The 15,220-nt window shown below is 37.4% G+C and overlaps 1 protein-coding gene across 1 annotated transcript; it reads right to left on the bottom strand.

Moving 5' to 3' along the window:
* Positions 1,121-8,283, bottom strand: LOC18781917 (aconitate hydratase, cytoplasmic). The gene is made up of 20 exons (XM_007217082.2): positions 7,727-8,283; positions 7,205-7,309; positions 6,951-7,111; positions 6,753-6,845; positions 6,451-6,636; positions 6,162-6,323; positions 5,854-5,998; positions 5,619-5,761; positions 5,476-5,532; positions 5,297-5,376; positions 5,140-5,215; positions 4,717-4,902; positions 4,523-4,590; positions 4,326-4,444; positions 4,024-4,145; positions 3,184-3,282; positions 2,611-3,090; positions 2,120-2,218; positions 1,782-2,024; positions 1,121-1,550 (listed from the first exon to the last, which is right to left on the bottom strand). The coding sequence occupies exons 1-20, from the start codon at positions 8,022-8,024 to the stop codon at positions 1,482-1,484; spliced, it is 2,991 nt and encodes a 996-aa protein (XP_007217144.1). The 5' UTR covers positions 8,025-8,283; the 3' UTR covers positions 1,121-1,481.

The raw sequence follows: 15,220 nt of genomic DNA, 5'->3' as shown, positions 1-15,220 counted from the left end.
TTAAAAGGAGTGTGGTGCATTCATTTCAATTTTCCATAAGCCTTCCTAATGAGAGCTCGTGACTACAGAGACAATTTGACATACATAATATATCTACAGTCCATTGAGGGATTCTCAAATAATTTTATTTGAGGATCACCCTATGATTTTTTTTTTTAACGATGCAAACCGTCTATTTTTCAAGTCTTCAAATCATCCTTGCAAAAAATTGAAAATCATTAAGGCATCAATTGAGACCAACAAAATAGACGAACACTTCAAGAAAAGATTATAATAACAACAATTTAATTAAATGATCAAATTATTTCAGATTTAAGTGATTTTTTTTAGATATATCTTTGATATCATAATTAAAAATTAGACGGTTAGAATCATTGAAATACAATGCATGATGGGCCCTACACAGATTATTATTTGAGAAATTCCTCAATTGAAGCTTTCTGTATATATGTTATGTATATACAGTTTGGTTGAATTAGAAATAATAAGGAAAACATGACCTAATTTTTCAAAGCTAAATATACAAGTATTTGAATTTCTGTTGGGTTTCGCTAATTGGCAAAGTTGTCAATTTGCCACACAGTATATGATGATGTTTCTTTCTTGCATTTATCGTTAAAAGCAATTCGTGCATGCGTGTTTCATATCAAGCCTAAAATGATTAGATAATGTCGTGCCAGGCCAAATCTTTGATGTGAGGACGATTGAATGCACCTTTTAATATGTTCAGATTGGCCATGATCCAGGGTTCGAAACCATTATAAAATGTTCAGGTATAGTTACTAGCGCTGCTATTTTCATCATTCCTATCTTTTTTCCACATCCTCCCCCAGTCCAAGTCAATCCTTATACGTCGCACTGCGAGAATAGCAGAAAACATTGGGTTGGGGAGATTGAGAAGATGATGTTACCATTTTCCTTTTCCTTTTATTTTTCTATCGAAGTTTTTAGATAAGTCATTTAACCAAGTAAATATTTCGTCACTATTATATTCATTAAACGGTGGGTGTAAAGAGAAGCGAACAGGTAGCTGCAAATAGTTATTCACCGTGAAACTATCAAATTTAGCATACGCTCAGTTGGATTGGAAACTGCACAAATTGGATTCACAAATTGTTGATAGAGATTGAGCATGCATGAACAAAACTCACATTGATTTAGATCACCGTTCGAAAGACATAACACTGCCTATAACATGGTACCTTGAAACCCCAAGGTACATACAAGCAACAATTGGAAACAGTAAAAGATTATATTGCTCGAAACTATTTTGTGGCCTATTCAACGACCAACCAACATGATGCCTGCACAGCCTGGGCAGTGTTAAGATGATGAATTTATCGAAAAATAAATACCTCTATCCCCCGAAAATGGGACCTTGTTCCTATTATTAGGAACTTTATTTGCTCCCTCACATTTTACAATTGAAAACGCTTGCATGATGTGGATAGCAACTCCTCTGAACAGCGAAGCTCATGCAATTACTGCTTACTCAGGTTCCTGATCACATAATGAAGAATACCTCCGTGGTTGAAATAAGCCAATTCCACCTGCAAATGCAACCAAATCACATTATGAGCAACCTACAAAGAGATCTTTAAACTTGTGTTGACAAAACCGGCTTTGAACGCCAAACAGAAACAGAACAAATAGTTTGCATCCATGGAGAAGCCGATAATTTTTTGCACACGAAAAAAATACAGTATGCTTCACTTGATTTTAGCATAAAATGCAATTATACAAAAGCAAATATAAACAAGGATGAAGAAAGTAGTAAGTACCTCAGTGTCAAAGCGTACAGTGCAGGTGAAAGATTTCCCATTGTCTGTAGTGACAGTCACATCTTGGCCGGGTTTTATCTCACTAATGCTGCTAGGGAGGTCGATGGTATAACGTTCATGACCAGTCAATCCTAGTGTATCAGCATCCTCGCCGGCCTTGAAACAAAGTGGAACAATACCCATCCCCACCAAATTACTACGATGGATTCTCTCGAAACTTTTAGCAATAACCGCTTTAACACCCTGTTGCACGACAAAAGTTACTCAACCAGACGAGAAAAACCATAATGAAAACTTACAAACTCGTTCAAATCAAATGGCTGCATAAAAAAACTCACCAATAGCATTGGACCCTTGGCAGCCCAATCCCTAGAGCTTCCACTTCCATACTCAGCTCCAGCCAGTACAATGGTGTCATGCCCATCAGCCTTGTATCTCTGAAATGGAAATAGAGATTGATTTAAAAGATCTAGTGAAACTGGAGTTTAAACATTGTTATAAAGAATATTGTCGCATCTCAAAAATACTTTGTTTTATATGATTATAAAGTTCAATAAAGAAAATGACCAACTAGCGCCTCCAGTTCCCACGATGATCAGTACTGTAACCAAATTTATCAGAAAAACTAAAAGATGCCATTAGGCAAAAGCAAGAATTTTTGTTCTTGCTGAATTAAGGACAGTGAATTCACCACAAGTAGAAAATACTGAAAGCATGGTAACCAATAATGCGTTTCTACAGTAAAATAGAAAAATGGGCCACTTCATTAAACAGTACAAGGAAAACAAAAATGGAAGTTTGTGCAAATAGTTGGTGAAAGTAAACTCACTGTTGCTGCATCAAACACATAGAGTTTCTCTCCTGTAGGAATGTGAACTGTTTTAGGGCCCACTTCTCCATTCAAAAGCTTGTTAACAATGCGGATATTGGCAAAGGTTCCCCTTGCCATGACTTCATCATTGCCACGACGACTACCGTAAGAGTTGAAGTCTTTGCGATCCACCCCACGCTCAAGAAGGTATTTTGCTGCAGGACTGTCCTTGTGGATGCTTCCTGCTGGGGAGATGTGATCTGTTGTAATACTGTCACCAAAATTCAACAGGCAGTATGCATCCTTCACTCCCTTTGCGCCAGGTGGATCCATGGTCATACCCTTGAAATATGGGGGCTCATGAATGTAGGTTGAATTAGGGTCCCAAGAGTAAAGTTTGGAATCTGTAACTGATAGCTCATTCCACGTGGGGTTGCCCTTAGTAATAGACTCATAAGTGCTTCTGAACATATCTGGCAACACACTTGATTGTACTACCTACAAAGTATACACACTCACGAGTTCATTTCATATACTACTAAAGTTTCATTAGCAAAAGATCACAAGAAATCCAAACTAATAAATATCCACCTCCGCAATCTCCTCAGTAGATGGCCAGATATCCCTGAAATAAACGCTCTTACCATCCTTCCCTGTTCCAATTGGCTCCTTATCAAAGTCAATGTCAACCTGAAAAATAAAATTTTAGCGTTAACTCATGTGGGTGATTGATTGGGTCATAAAATGGATGCAAACAAATGACTGCGTACACACTGGCTAAAATATAATCAAAACTCACTCGAGCTATTTCAGGTGTTCATTATAGTAGTTCATGAAATGGGATAAACAGAACAGGTAGCAAAAACTATTTCATAATGCTTCAAGACCCCAGCAATGTCTTATAAATCTCTGTTGCTAAGAAAACAGTTAAAAAAATGCCAGCAAACCATTTTTTACAGTTCATAATGATGGATAGTGGGCTCCAAATTACAGAAGTTCTAATAATTATTTGCTACCAGAATAAAAAAGAGGTGCAGATATCATAGAAATTTAAATAAAATCGTTCCAGAGTATTCTCCTGACTCAATAGCATGAAAATAAAATTTAACAAGTAATAAATAACTAGGAATATAAACTATATAGCTTGTGATCCCATATCCATTGCCCCTCTCATTACTTTCTTGGTATAAAATAGTTATTTAAAAAGAAAGTGTTGTCACTTCTTCGGATAGGAAAAAACTGTAATCGTTAGGGAGCACACACAGGCACATAACAGAAATATAAAAGACAACCCCATCAAAAGTAATTCATCTTTCCAGGCAAGTAAAATTATATACAATGGGTTTGGCTTAAGCAATGAATAAAGGGGATGAAGCAAGGAAGTTCTTGGAATAAACTAAAGAATTGCACTATATAGCGAGTATGACATACTGTTCCAGCAAGGGCATAAGCAACCACTAAAGGAGGAGAGGCAAGGTAATTAGCTCTTGTCAATGGATGAACACGACCCTCAAAATTTCTGTTTCCAGAGAGCACAGCAGCTGCAACAATGTCTGCAACAGAAGGTGAGAGAATTTTAGATGCACAAGCTAGAGATGAAGTAAAAACTAATTAAATGGGACATCAGTTCTTGTCAAGGAAATGATAATTCATGTAACAAGTGAATTATCTTGAGTTAAACAAAACATATAACCTTTGTGCGAAGATAATGAACATTAATACTTCAACATTACCATTTTCTGCTATAGCAGAAGCAACAGTTTCATCTAAGTCCCCTGAATTCCCAATGCATGTTGTGCACCCATATCCAACAATATGAAAACCTTGTTGATCAAAATACTTTTGCAATCCACTGCATCAAGATTAAAATTCAATAAGTAACTTGTATCTATACATTAATAAATTTCATTCTCAAGAAACAGAAAATTACCTCTTGAGCAAATATTTTGTAACAACTCCGGAACCCGGGGCAAGACTAGTTTTCACCCATGGCTTAACCTGAGTCATTGGTTAATCAACATTCAATCATTACAAAGAACAGGAGTTCTCTTGCACAATTCATATTGCAGACAAAAGAAAGAAAAAAAGAGCAGGTTCTTTATGAGAACTGTAAGCTTGCCTCACCTGTAGACCAAGTTCACTAGCCTTTTTTGCAACAAGGGCAGCCCCAAGCATGACACTTGGGTTTGATGTATTGGTGCAGCTTGTGATTGCAGCAATCACAACACTACCATGCTTAAGCTCTGCCGGCTGTCCATGGAATGAAAACTTCGCCACCTTGTCTTGCACCTCTTTTGGTATAGCAAATCCCTGCATTCAGTAAAACATTAGGAAGGATGGCACACGATAAACAGAATTGCAACTGTAGTGTCATCAAATAAAATTACATGAAAATAGAGCATCTTAAAACAACTAGTCTTTGCTCAAGTCCATCGGAAGTTTAAAATTTATGCTAGGATCAGCAACAATGGGAAATTTCTTTTCTCTTTAATGAGAAAGAAGCAACATTGGGAAAATTTTAAGGGAGTGCTGAGGTTAACAACTCACCTTGAACCCAACCTTGTTGTCAAGACATGCATGCCAATCAACTTTCATGTCTTTCAAAGGCACACGATCGTGAGGTCTGCCAAGAAGGCCAATTACACATGATTATACGGAAAGAAATTATGAAACGAGTGAAAAATACACATTGAAGAATACAAACCTCTTAGGTCCAGACATACAGGGCTCGACTTCCGAAAGGTTCAATTCTAGGTATGATGAATACACTCTTTCTGACTGAGGCTGAAATAAAGGAATATTAATCAATAGATGCATCTCAAACCTGAAAGGTTGATTCTGATATTTAAAAATTGGGAGAAAAAATAAGAAGGCGGCTCCTACCTCATTATAGTCAACAAACAATTTATTTGCCCGGAGATAACTTTCAATCATTGACACCTATAATTTAATGAAGAGGTCACTTATCTCTTAAAAGAATAATACTTAGCAAACTAATTATTATTATCACTTGGTAAAGAACTCACAGTCTCCTCACTTCTACCAGTCAATTTGAGATACTGTAAAGTAACATGGTCTACAGGGAAGAACCCCATGGTTGCACCATATTCAGGGGACATATTGGCAATAGTGGCCCTGTCAGCTAATGATAGCTCACCCATACCTTCCCCTGCAGACATACAAACATGAGACATCATATATAGCCACGACAGAGCAAATGCAATCATTACTTAAAAGTACATCTAATAAGGTATAAATTACCATAGAATTCAACAAACTTTCCAACAACTCCATGCTTCCTCAGTATTTGTGTGACAGTCAAAACCAAGTCAGTAGCAGTAACACCATTGTTTAATTTTCCAGATAACTTGAACCCAACAACTCCAGGCAACACCATGCTCATAGGCTGTGAATTTAAAAGAATAAAGTATTATAAGAAAATTTGCAGTAAGAGTGTAAAACATGCATAGTTTTAGCATGCAAGTGTGCATTAAGGTGTATTGAACATCGCTTTATAAAATAAATATGCCTTCTCTGGTCCTTACATAGTTTTCAGGACTTTACATTACCTGGCCAAGCATAGTAGCTTCAGCTTCAATACCTCCAACTCCCCAGCCAGCAACTCCTAACCCATCAATCATGGTTGTGTGGGAATCAGTTCCAACCACGCTATCAGGGTAGAGTAAGCCATCAGTGTTGAAAACAACCCGTCCAAGATATTCAAGATTAACCTGAAATTACAATATGTCAATTAACTTCAGACCAAATCCGTAAGAATTGATAATTCTACAGAGACTCAAGGGTTACATGGTTCAGTATATCTAGCTTTCAAATGATAAAAAAAGATAACTACTTTACCTGATGAACAATGCCAGAACCAGGCGGAACAACAAGCATATTGTGGAAAGCATTGGACCCCCATTTAAGAAAAGCGAATCTCTCTCTGTTTCTCTGGAATTCAAGGTCCATATTGGCCTGCACGGCATTTGCTGATCCTGCAACGTCGACTTGAACTGAATGATCAATAACAAGATCAACAGGAACCTGCGTGAATGCAAAATATTATTTAAAAAATAATACTAAGACAAATGAAAGAGTGACCCTGGCATGGTAAATTCAATAACATAGATTGTGAATCTCAGAATAATAACTCCACATACCAAAGGATTGATCTTGTCGGAATCGCTCCCAAGTTTGTTCATAGCATCACGCATACAAGCAAGATCGACCACAGCTGGAACTCCCGTAAAGTCCTGCAACAAAATCATATAAGCATTGGAAAAGGAAGACAATGATGCCAATAACTTTTGTATACTAAATTCATGACCCTACAAAGGGTAAATGAACTCATGAATTACCTGCAATAGTACACGAGCAGGCTTGAAAGGAATTTCAACTTGCTTCGGGGCAGTCTTTTCCCAATCAAGAATTTTCTCAACATCCTCCTTCTTGACTTGGAAATTGTCACAATTACGAATAGCAGATTCAAGAAGGATTCTGATGGAGTATGGTAACCTATCTGTTACACACATGCACAATAGGATGTTATTGATCGTACGATTAAAATAAACAACGAAACGGGATATCAGCCAGCTGAGTGCTAGAATATTACCGATCCTGGGGTCGTTCAGAGAGGGAAGGCTGTAGAATTTTCCAAACTCACCACCTCCGGGCTTGGGAAGACTTGTCAAATTTGCCTTGAAAGGGTTTTCAGAAGCTGAAACCACATAAGAGGAACAGTCAAAACACAAATTAAGACTCTAAAACTACTTTCTAATTTTATTTTTCAAAAAAAATCAAATTAACGGCCAGGAATATCTGTGTCTATTTCAAAATTTGATCCAACGACACCAGTGTCCCATTCATTCAATAAGACTAATTCTAAATGAATAAAAACACGAAAATTAGATCAAATTTATTAGGATTTCCGAATCATTTTCTCAGCAGCCAAACAGGTTCATTATGCAACTACTGAGCAAAAGCAGCTCAGCTGGGGAAGAGTTGAAAACAGCAAAAGCCAATCCAGATTTTCAAAAACAAGCAAGTAATCAACACGAATCGGATCAAAAATAAAATTGCGATGAACAATCCAAAAACCAAACTCCGAGAAATACGGAATGAGATGAGACGGTACCCATGGAAGCCATCTTGCGCTGGAACTGTTCGATTACGGGAGCGACGGCTCTGATCTGAGACCGAAGCGTGTAGGGGGAGCGCCAATGGACACCGCCGTGGCTCCAGCGAGAGAAAGAGCGAACCGCAGAGGAGGAGCTGAGGAAGCGGTGAGAGGCGAAGTGATGGTGAGAAGGCTTGAGCGGCGAACCAGCGAAGGTTCTAGAGATAGGAGAAGAGGAAGAAGAAGAGGAGAAAAGGCGAGCCCTAGAAGCTCTGAGAAGCGAGGAGGCAGATGAAGAGGCTGTGTTTATATACATGGCGACGATCACGCATTCATAGACAAAAAGGCAGAGAGCAGAAAATGGGATAAGGATTTGATACAGAGAGAGACACAGAGAGTGATGATGATGATGAGATAAAAACAAAGGAGATATGGAGGATGAAGGAACAGTCGTAAGACTGTTTCTGCGAGGGTGAGGAAGAGGAGGAGGAGGCGTGTGGAGAGCAAATGAAACCTAGGGCTGCGTGCCGCTTCTAGATGTAGTAATAAGACTGACTGGCTGGGCTGGAGACCTGGAGAGTAGGAATAGGAGAGGGTTCTATGGGGTGGGTGATACAAGAGCATTTCATTGTGATACTATCCAATCAAGTATTTCCACGTCACCATCCATCAACAAAATAATGCTACGGACAGTAGTCCACGTGTAAGTTTCAGACTCCCCAATCGTTGATGCGGATGATTCAACGAATCATCAACGTCAGAACAACTCTCAATCCTGTGTAGGCGACTGTCTTAACTTTGCTCATTATTTTCTAAATATTGACCGAATATGTATTTATTTTTAAATATTTATATTTTTTTATAAGAAAATCAACTGACTACAAACACACGCAAACAGGATTCAGTCAAGTATAAAATGGCTTTAACTTGTAGATTAGTGGTTTCAAGTTCGAATCTCACTCTTCCATTATTTTTTTTAATATAAGGAAAACAAACTCACTACTCTAACTAACTATCCTAATTCACATTTACCTCACTCTTCCAATGTTAGAAAAGAAAAATGCATTCATGTATGTTTCTATCTACTATCCAATAAGCTTTTTTTTACATTAAATACTTATATATTTCTAGAGATATAATTTTGATGATGTGGGTTCCCATAAAAAATAAAATTTGATGATGTGATGGCTGAGAAAGGCATGATTGCATTATTTGTTTAATTTCAATGGAATTATGCAAAATTTTGTATTAAATTAGAAAGACGAATACACATTACATGAATTTAGCTAATCAACCATTCATATTGATTATCTAATAGCATAAAATATGTCAATTAATTAAGCAACAAAAAAGAAAAGTTGCTCATTATATATTTTTAGTTAGTGTAGGAAGGTTCTTGAACATGTGCCCAGATTCGGTTTTTATGTTAATTTCCTAAAAGACTACTTTATTGACGTGAAGTTGGGAGGATTTTGATTAGCCACAAATTATATTATACAGCCCATAAAAAGCATACTATTCCACATACTTTCACAAGTGGCAATCTCCCCTGAGGTTGTGTGTTTACTATGATGCAATACTGAGAATTGTATATCTCTCCCAAACTTTTTTTATCAACCAAAAACAACATCCGAGACTATTCTTCTTTCGTGAGAGAATTCGAATCTGTAAGAGGACCTTGTCAAAATGCTATTTTCTTTTTGCCACCTTTGTCTTTTCTTTTTTTGTGTGGCCCCTTTTTGCCACTTAAGTAGGTAGGGACCCGATATTTCATATTTGCGACCCCAAAAAAAGGGTGGGATACACGTGGCAACGTGGCTCATATGAGCCTGTGCTTTTAGGGGCAAAGATGTGAGCCTCTGATCACAAGCGTGCATGGTGATGTGGATAAATATATAATCTATATGTAGTTTTTGGCACTACCTATTGGGTCAATTCAAAAGGAACGCTTAACGGTTCGCTGTTGAAAATATTGGCCAAGTGGGGGCACTGCTTAAACTTTCATGATCGTTTTTTCACAATTTAAGACTTTTTTTCTTCAAAGTTAGGAAAAAAATAGGGTTTTTCTCACATATACTGATAATGTGTTAGAGTATTTTCCCTGCACCAACCTAGCCTAGGCAGGAGGGGGCCTAGGCCCTCTAAGTTGTTTCCAATGGTACAAAATAGCCCAAGTAAGGTGTGGGCTCTACCAAGCCTTAACAGACCCGAAAGCAAGAACAGCTCAAGCTGTTGCCTGAGGGTCAGTAATGAGGTTAGCAACGAAAAAGAAGTTTTGAAAAATCAGAAAAAATTCTGAAAAAATACCAAAAAATTTATAATTAATTAATTATTTTTTTACTTCCCACACCAAAACTCTATACAAATTTCTCTCCTCATATCTCATGTGAATAGAGATTGTCTTTAGATTGCTATGGCAATAGATGAAAAACCAACAAAAAAAATTGTTAGAGTAGGCATTATTCATGTGAATAGTAACAACCATTGCCTCCCATTGCCTTTTACCATGACAAACGGGTGAAAATACTCTTATGGGTTTGAACTTGAGACTACTAGTATGCAAATCAATGCCTTTTTTCATTGAACTAGACCTATTGATCATTTTTTTCCCCTTCTCAATATTACATATATTATATAGCCTTTGGTTTTCCTATTGCAAATGTCGGCCTTACTTCGTTCTTGCAACATATTGTCACGTATTAATTTCATTCTTACAACATCTTGTCACATACTAATTATATGATCACTTAGTGTTTGTTTTTAATTTATCTTCATTCAAAATGTGATTTTGAGTAAATTTAAAGAGTTTTTTTCTTGCGAATTGTTATAGTTGCACCTTTTTTTTTTAAGTTAATGAGCCCTACGTGCTAATTGGATTGTACAAATGCATATTTTGACTCCATTATTTGGTCTCCCATATTCAGGGACGGACCCACAGTGGGGTCAATGGGGTCAAACGACCATATGGACACCATGAACGTAAGGTAGAAGGTCCCTTTGAACCTGTGTGTGACCCCATGAATGGCTGAAGGAGGAGCTGCAAATCTGAGGAAGAAGAAGCTGAACAAGGGTTCAGTTTTTATTTATTTAAAAGAACTTGACCAAAACGGCGTCGTTTTGGGTCAGCTTCTAATTTTTTTTTAAAACCCGGCTGGCCAAAACGGCGTCGTTTTGAACCCAGCGAAATTATTTTTTTAAATGTGCTGGCACCAAAACGGCGTCGTTTTGGACCAGTAGCAACAAATATTTTTTTTTACAAGACCTGGCCAAAACGACGTTGTTTTGGTCCAGGTCTTCGAAAAAAAAATATTAGAACAGATTGTAGTTGAAACAGACCCTTCTCTTCGACCAAACAGAACATACCCTTCTCAAAACTCCAAATCCCACATTTCCTAAACCTAAATCCCCAATCTCCATCCACCCACGAACCTTTAACCCTCTTCCCACCAAGCTTTAATCTTTAAAAAAAAAAAATTCAACTTTTACACTATGACCTACAAGTTCATATTCCTGGGTCCATCCCTGCCCATATTCAATCAACTTCTATAGCATGTAGGGCATATTAAGCTGACTTTGAGTAATAACTAATCGTTAAAGTAGTTGTATGATTGAAATTCTCTTGCGGAACTTTCCACAACACTTGTACATAAACTATACAACTTTGAAACTTTGTCCTTTTATCCTTCTAGGAAAAAGCTTGAATTAAGATATCTAATCGACTTCACATTATGTTTAACGAGTTCATCATCCTAACCCGTTTCCTACTTTTCATCACCACGTTACCTAATCTCAACAACTTACTTGAGGTTAATCTTTCGTAATTTAGTAAAAAAGCCCAAGAAGGTTCAAATTAGTTTTTGTTATAAATACTAATTCTTGGGTAATTTTTATTTTACGGAATGAGATTCTAAGTACCGATCTATATTCGACCAAAAAAATTACCAATAAATACTGAAATGGGATCGTTAGAAATACATTGAATGCAAACTCTAAAATGGAAACAATTATATCAATAGGCCAAATGAAATTTTTATTGTTTGAAATCATAAATATGAGGTATGATTGTCGCTGTATTTGATTACAAGGTCAGAATAATTTTAAACAAATTAAATTATGGACTCACGTCTTCATTTAGATATGCTAAACCATTTTTTAATAGTCGGAGAGTTTTGAATAACCAAATAATAATAATATCATGTCATTTTCATATCAAAATCATTATATGGACTATAATTCTTGAGCATTTTCATGTGACAATGTGTGGTTGACTTGAGATACCGTGGGAGCAAAAATTACTATTCAACAAATCAGCCCACTAGCACTAAATTTGGGGAAGTGGAGCTACAATCAAGAAACATGTTTTCCTATTCTCTATCCATTATTACACATGAATGAAATCATGGGATTAGTGGGACTTAATGGTCAATGCCTATAAAGGCAAACATGTCTCATGCCCATGACCAAAGGCTATGTCTCATGCCACATGACAAAGCCTACATGGTCACCCATTACCATGCTCATGATGGAGTGATTGTGGATCATGAAGAAAATCATGGAACACGGAATTTGGAGCCTATGACCCTAAGAGCATGTCCACTCCAAAAGGCTAAGGTTAAGACCAAGGCAAGGGCTGCTACTATTCACGTGAATAGTGGCAGCCTTGCCTTTTTTGGTTCCATCCCAAAAGGCTAGGGCAAGGGCAAGAAAAAAAAGAAAGAATATGCAACAAAATATAAGCTTGTTATGTATTTATAGGGAAAGTGAATAAAATTGTTATGTATTTATAGGGAAAACATCCATAATTTTTTTGATTTTTTTGATTTTTTTGATTTTTGCATGCTGACGTCAGCGTGACAGTACCGCTGACGTCAACGCCCTCGGGCTTAAGTCCAGGCAAGATCTGCTCTTAGGCTTGCCCGGACTGGTGGGACCTAGGGCTTGCTCGGGCTGCTTCTTCTGCGCTGGATGTCCAAAACCCAGCAAACGGGCCTCTTGCCCTGGCAAAAGGGCATGCGCTGGACATGCTCTAACAGGCCGGTTAACCCACTAACACAAGAAAGAAATAAAAAAGACATGGACAATACTATTATAACTTTCCTCCATGTTATACTTTTATTGACTTGGGCATCGTAGTGTTTTCTTGCAGGTACTTTCCTCCTCCTTTATAAATGACAATTGAAATGGTGTATGACTTCTCAACATGAAATACAAAATTACTTATTAGATGACCCAAATTTTTGTGCTCCAATAGATACCATTACAGTGACATACTCATCGTATGACAATTCTTCTCCCAACCAAGTTAAGACTTGAACAACAGACATTTGTTCATGTAATTCCATGCATAGCAGTCTATCCACGATTCGGGGCAGAGCCACATTTAGGCCAAGGCCTTCCCCCCTAATGTTTTGTAAGATTCACCAATCAATATAATGATTTATAAAATATTAACATAAATTGGTAGTTTTTCAGTTAATGACCTCCCAATAAATTTATATTAATTTTTTGGACCCCTCAAAATTAGAATCCTGCCTTCGCTTCCGGCCTACGATAATGACCTTAGAGAATGTGGCGTGATTTACGTCCTTAATTACCAAATATACCTATCATCAAGTCCCATCTTTTAATTTTTCATTAGAGTTGTTCTAAACCTGTTTTTGTATTGTGATTACGTAACAACGTTGCAGTAATGCCTTTGACTGTTGAAAAACAAACTGCATATGCAAATTATATATAAATACAAGATTATTCTAAAACGTTATGACCGCGGGTATACTTGTTGAACACAATTTGAATTAAACTTAATTTGCTCCTTTTTTAATCATGTGAATTTGGAGTGAGTTTCTTCTTCATATTCGAACCTCGACTTATCATCATGCACAAATTTTTTTGATTCTAGCCCTCAAGATATAGGTTGGTGCAAGAATAGGAATGAAATAGATAATTTAGTTTGGGTCAACCCAAACTTGCTTCAACATTAATGTATATCGAATTATATAATATGGTGACCAAAATTATCAAATGATTGTTGTATTAATAATATTTTTTTTTTGTTGAAAGGGCACTAACGTTAATGTATAGAGAAATACAAGTAGTGCCCTTTAGTTTGGGTTGCAAAGTCGTAGTTGGTATTCGAATATGAAGTAGACCGCTAAAGGGCACTAATTTGTTGAAAGTTTTGTCTTGTATAGAGAGATACAAGTCTTTTATGAGTAAATAATATATATTTTTTGTTTGAGAAATTCTGCGACTTTTTTCAAACATAAAGAAACTGCAAAAAGGAAGGATGGTAGAGATTTGATGCCAAGACATAGCCCCATGTGATGGGTGGAGGAAAATTCTAACAAAACGAAGACAAATAGGGGAAATCTTTTGATTATGAAAATGGTGGAAGAGAATATAAGGGAGGAAGAGAGAAGGAGATAGGGGAATAAGAGAGGAGGGGAAGGGGGAGGAATAATAGTAGCTTTCTGTTATGTGCTTGGGACAACGCTCGTGTGATTGGGCGATTAGGTATAGGAACTTGGTATGTAGTTTTCTTCTTACGGCCACCTATGGCTGCAGCAATATTTAGAAGGCTCAGTTGGGATAACAATTAGACGATAAGGGTTGCTTCGAGGGAACCCAAAACCTCCAAGTTAGACAAGCTAACAATAAGGGATAATATATGATATCTCATTAATGAAAAGCCACTGAAATTTATACAAACAAGGACTCTAACTGAAAGCTTAGAAAGGGGGAAACTTCTCCCATGACGCCCACTATAAAAGTGGATAACATGACTCCTAAAACTACTCAACAACTAAAGACATGCAAACTCCTACAATTATGCAACAACTAATAACCATGTAACTATCTCCACTCACTCATGAGAGAGCACGTGACATTCCTTCCCCCATCGAAAAAACCTTGTCCTCAAGGTTGACATCTGGAAATCTGAGTTGCAACTCCTTCAAATTTTCCCAAGTTGCATCTGCTGGAGACAAGCCTTTCCAATGTACCAAGACTTCTTCTTGATTCTTCCTTTTTCGTTGACCAAGGATGGCTTGTGGCATGGGAAAAAGAGTATCCTCTCCATATGAAAGTGCAGGCAAAGAGTCTTGGACTGCCACGTTAGTGCCCACCTTCTTTTTGAGCAATGACACGTGAAAGATTGGATGAATTCTGGACCCCTCAGGAAGCTTCAATTTATAAGCCACTTGTCCCACCCTCTGGAGAATTTCATATGGCCCAAAGAATCTTGGTGATAACTTCAGATTCCTTCGTAGTGACAAAGACATTTGGCGATAAGGTTGTAATTTCAGATAGACAAAGTCACCAACCTCAAAGCTTTTATCAATTCGCTTGGCATCGTAGAACTTTTTCATGCGCTCTTGAGCCACAAGCAAGTGTTCTCGCAGGTCCTTGAGGACTTGTTCTCTGCTGCGTAGCTCCTGATCAACGGCTTCCACTTGAGTGGTTCCTGGAACATAGGACAATAAATTCGGGGGTGGTTTCCCATAAACTATCTCG

Source organism: Prunus persica, chromosome G3, assembly GCF_000346465.2.
Source record: "Prunus persica cultivar Lovell chromosome G3, Prunus_persica_NCBIv2, whole genome shotgun sequence".
Taxonomy (NCBI): Eukaryota; Viridiplantae; Streptophyta; class Magnoliopsida; order Rosales; family Rosaceae; genus Prunus; species Prunus persica.
Note: the sequence above shows the minus strand (reverse complement) of the source record. Positions and strands in the feature narration are given on the sequence as shown.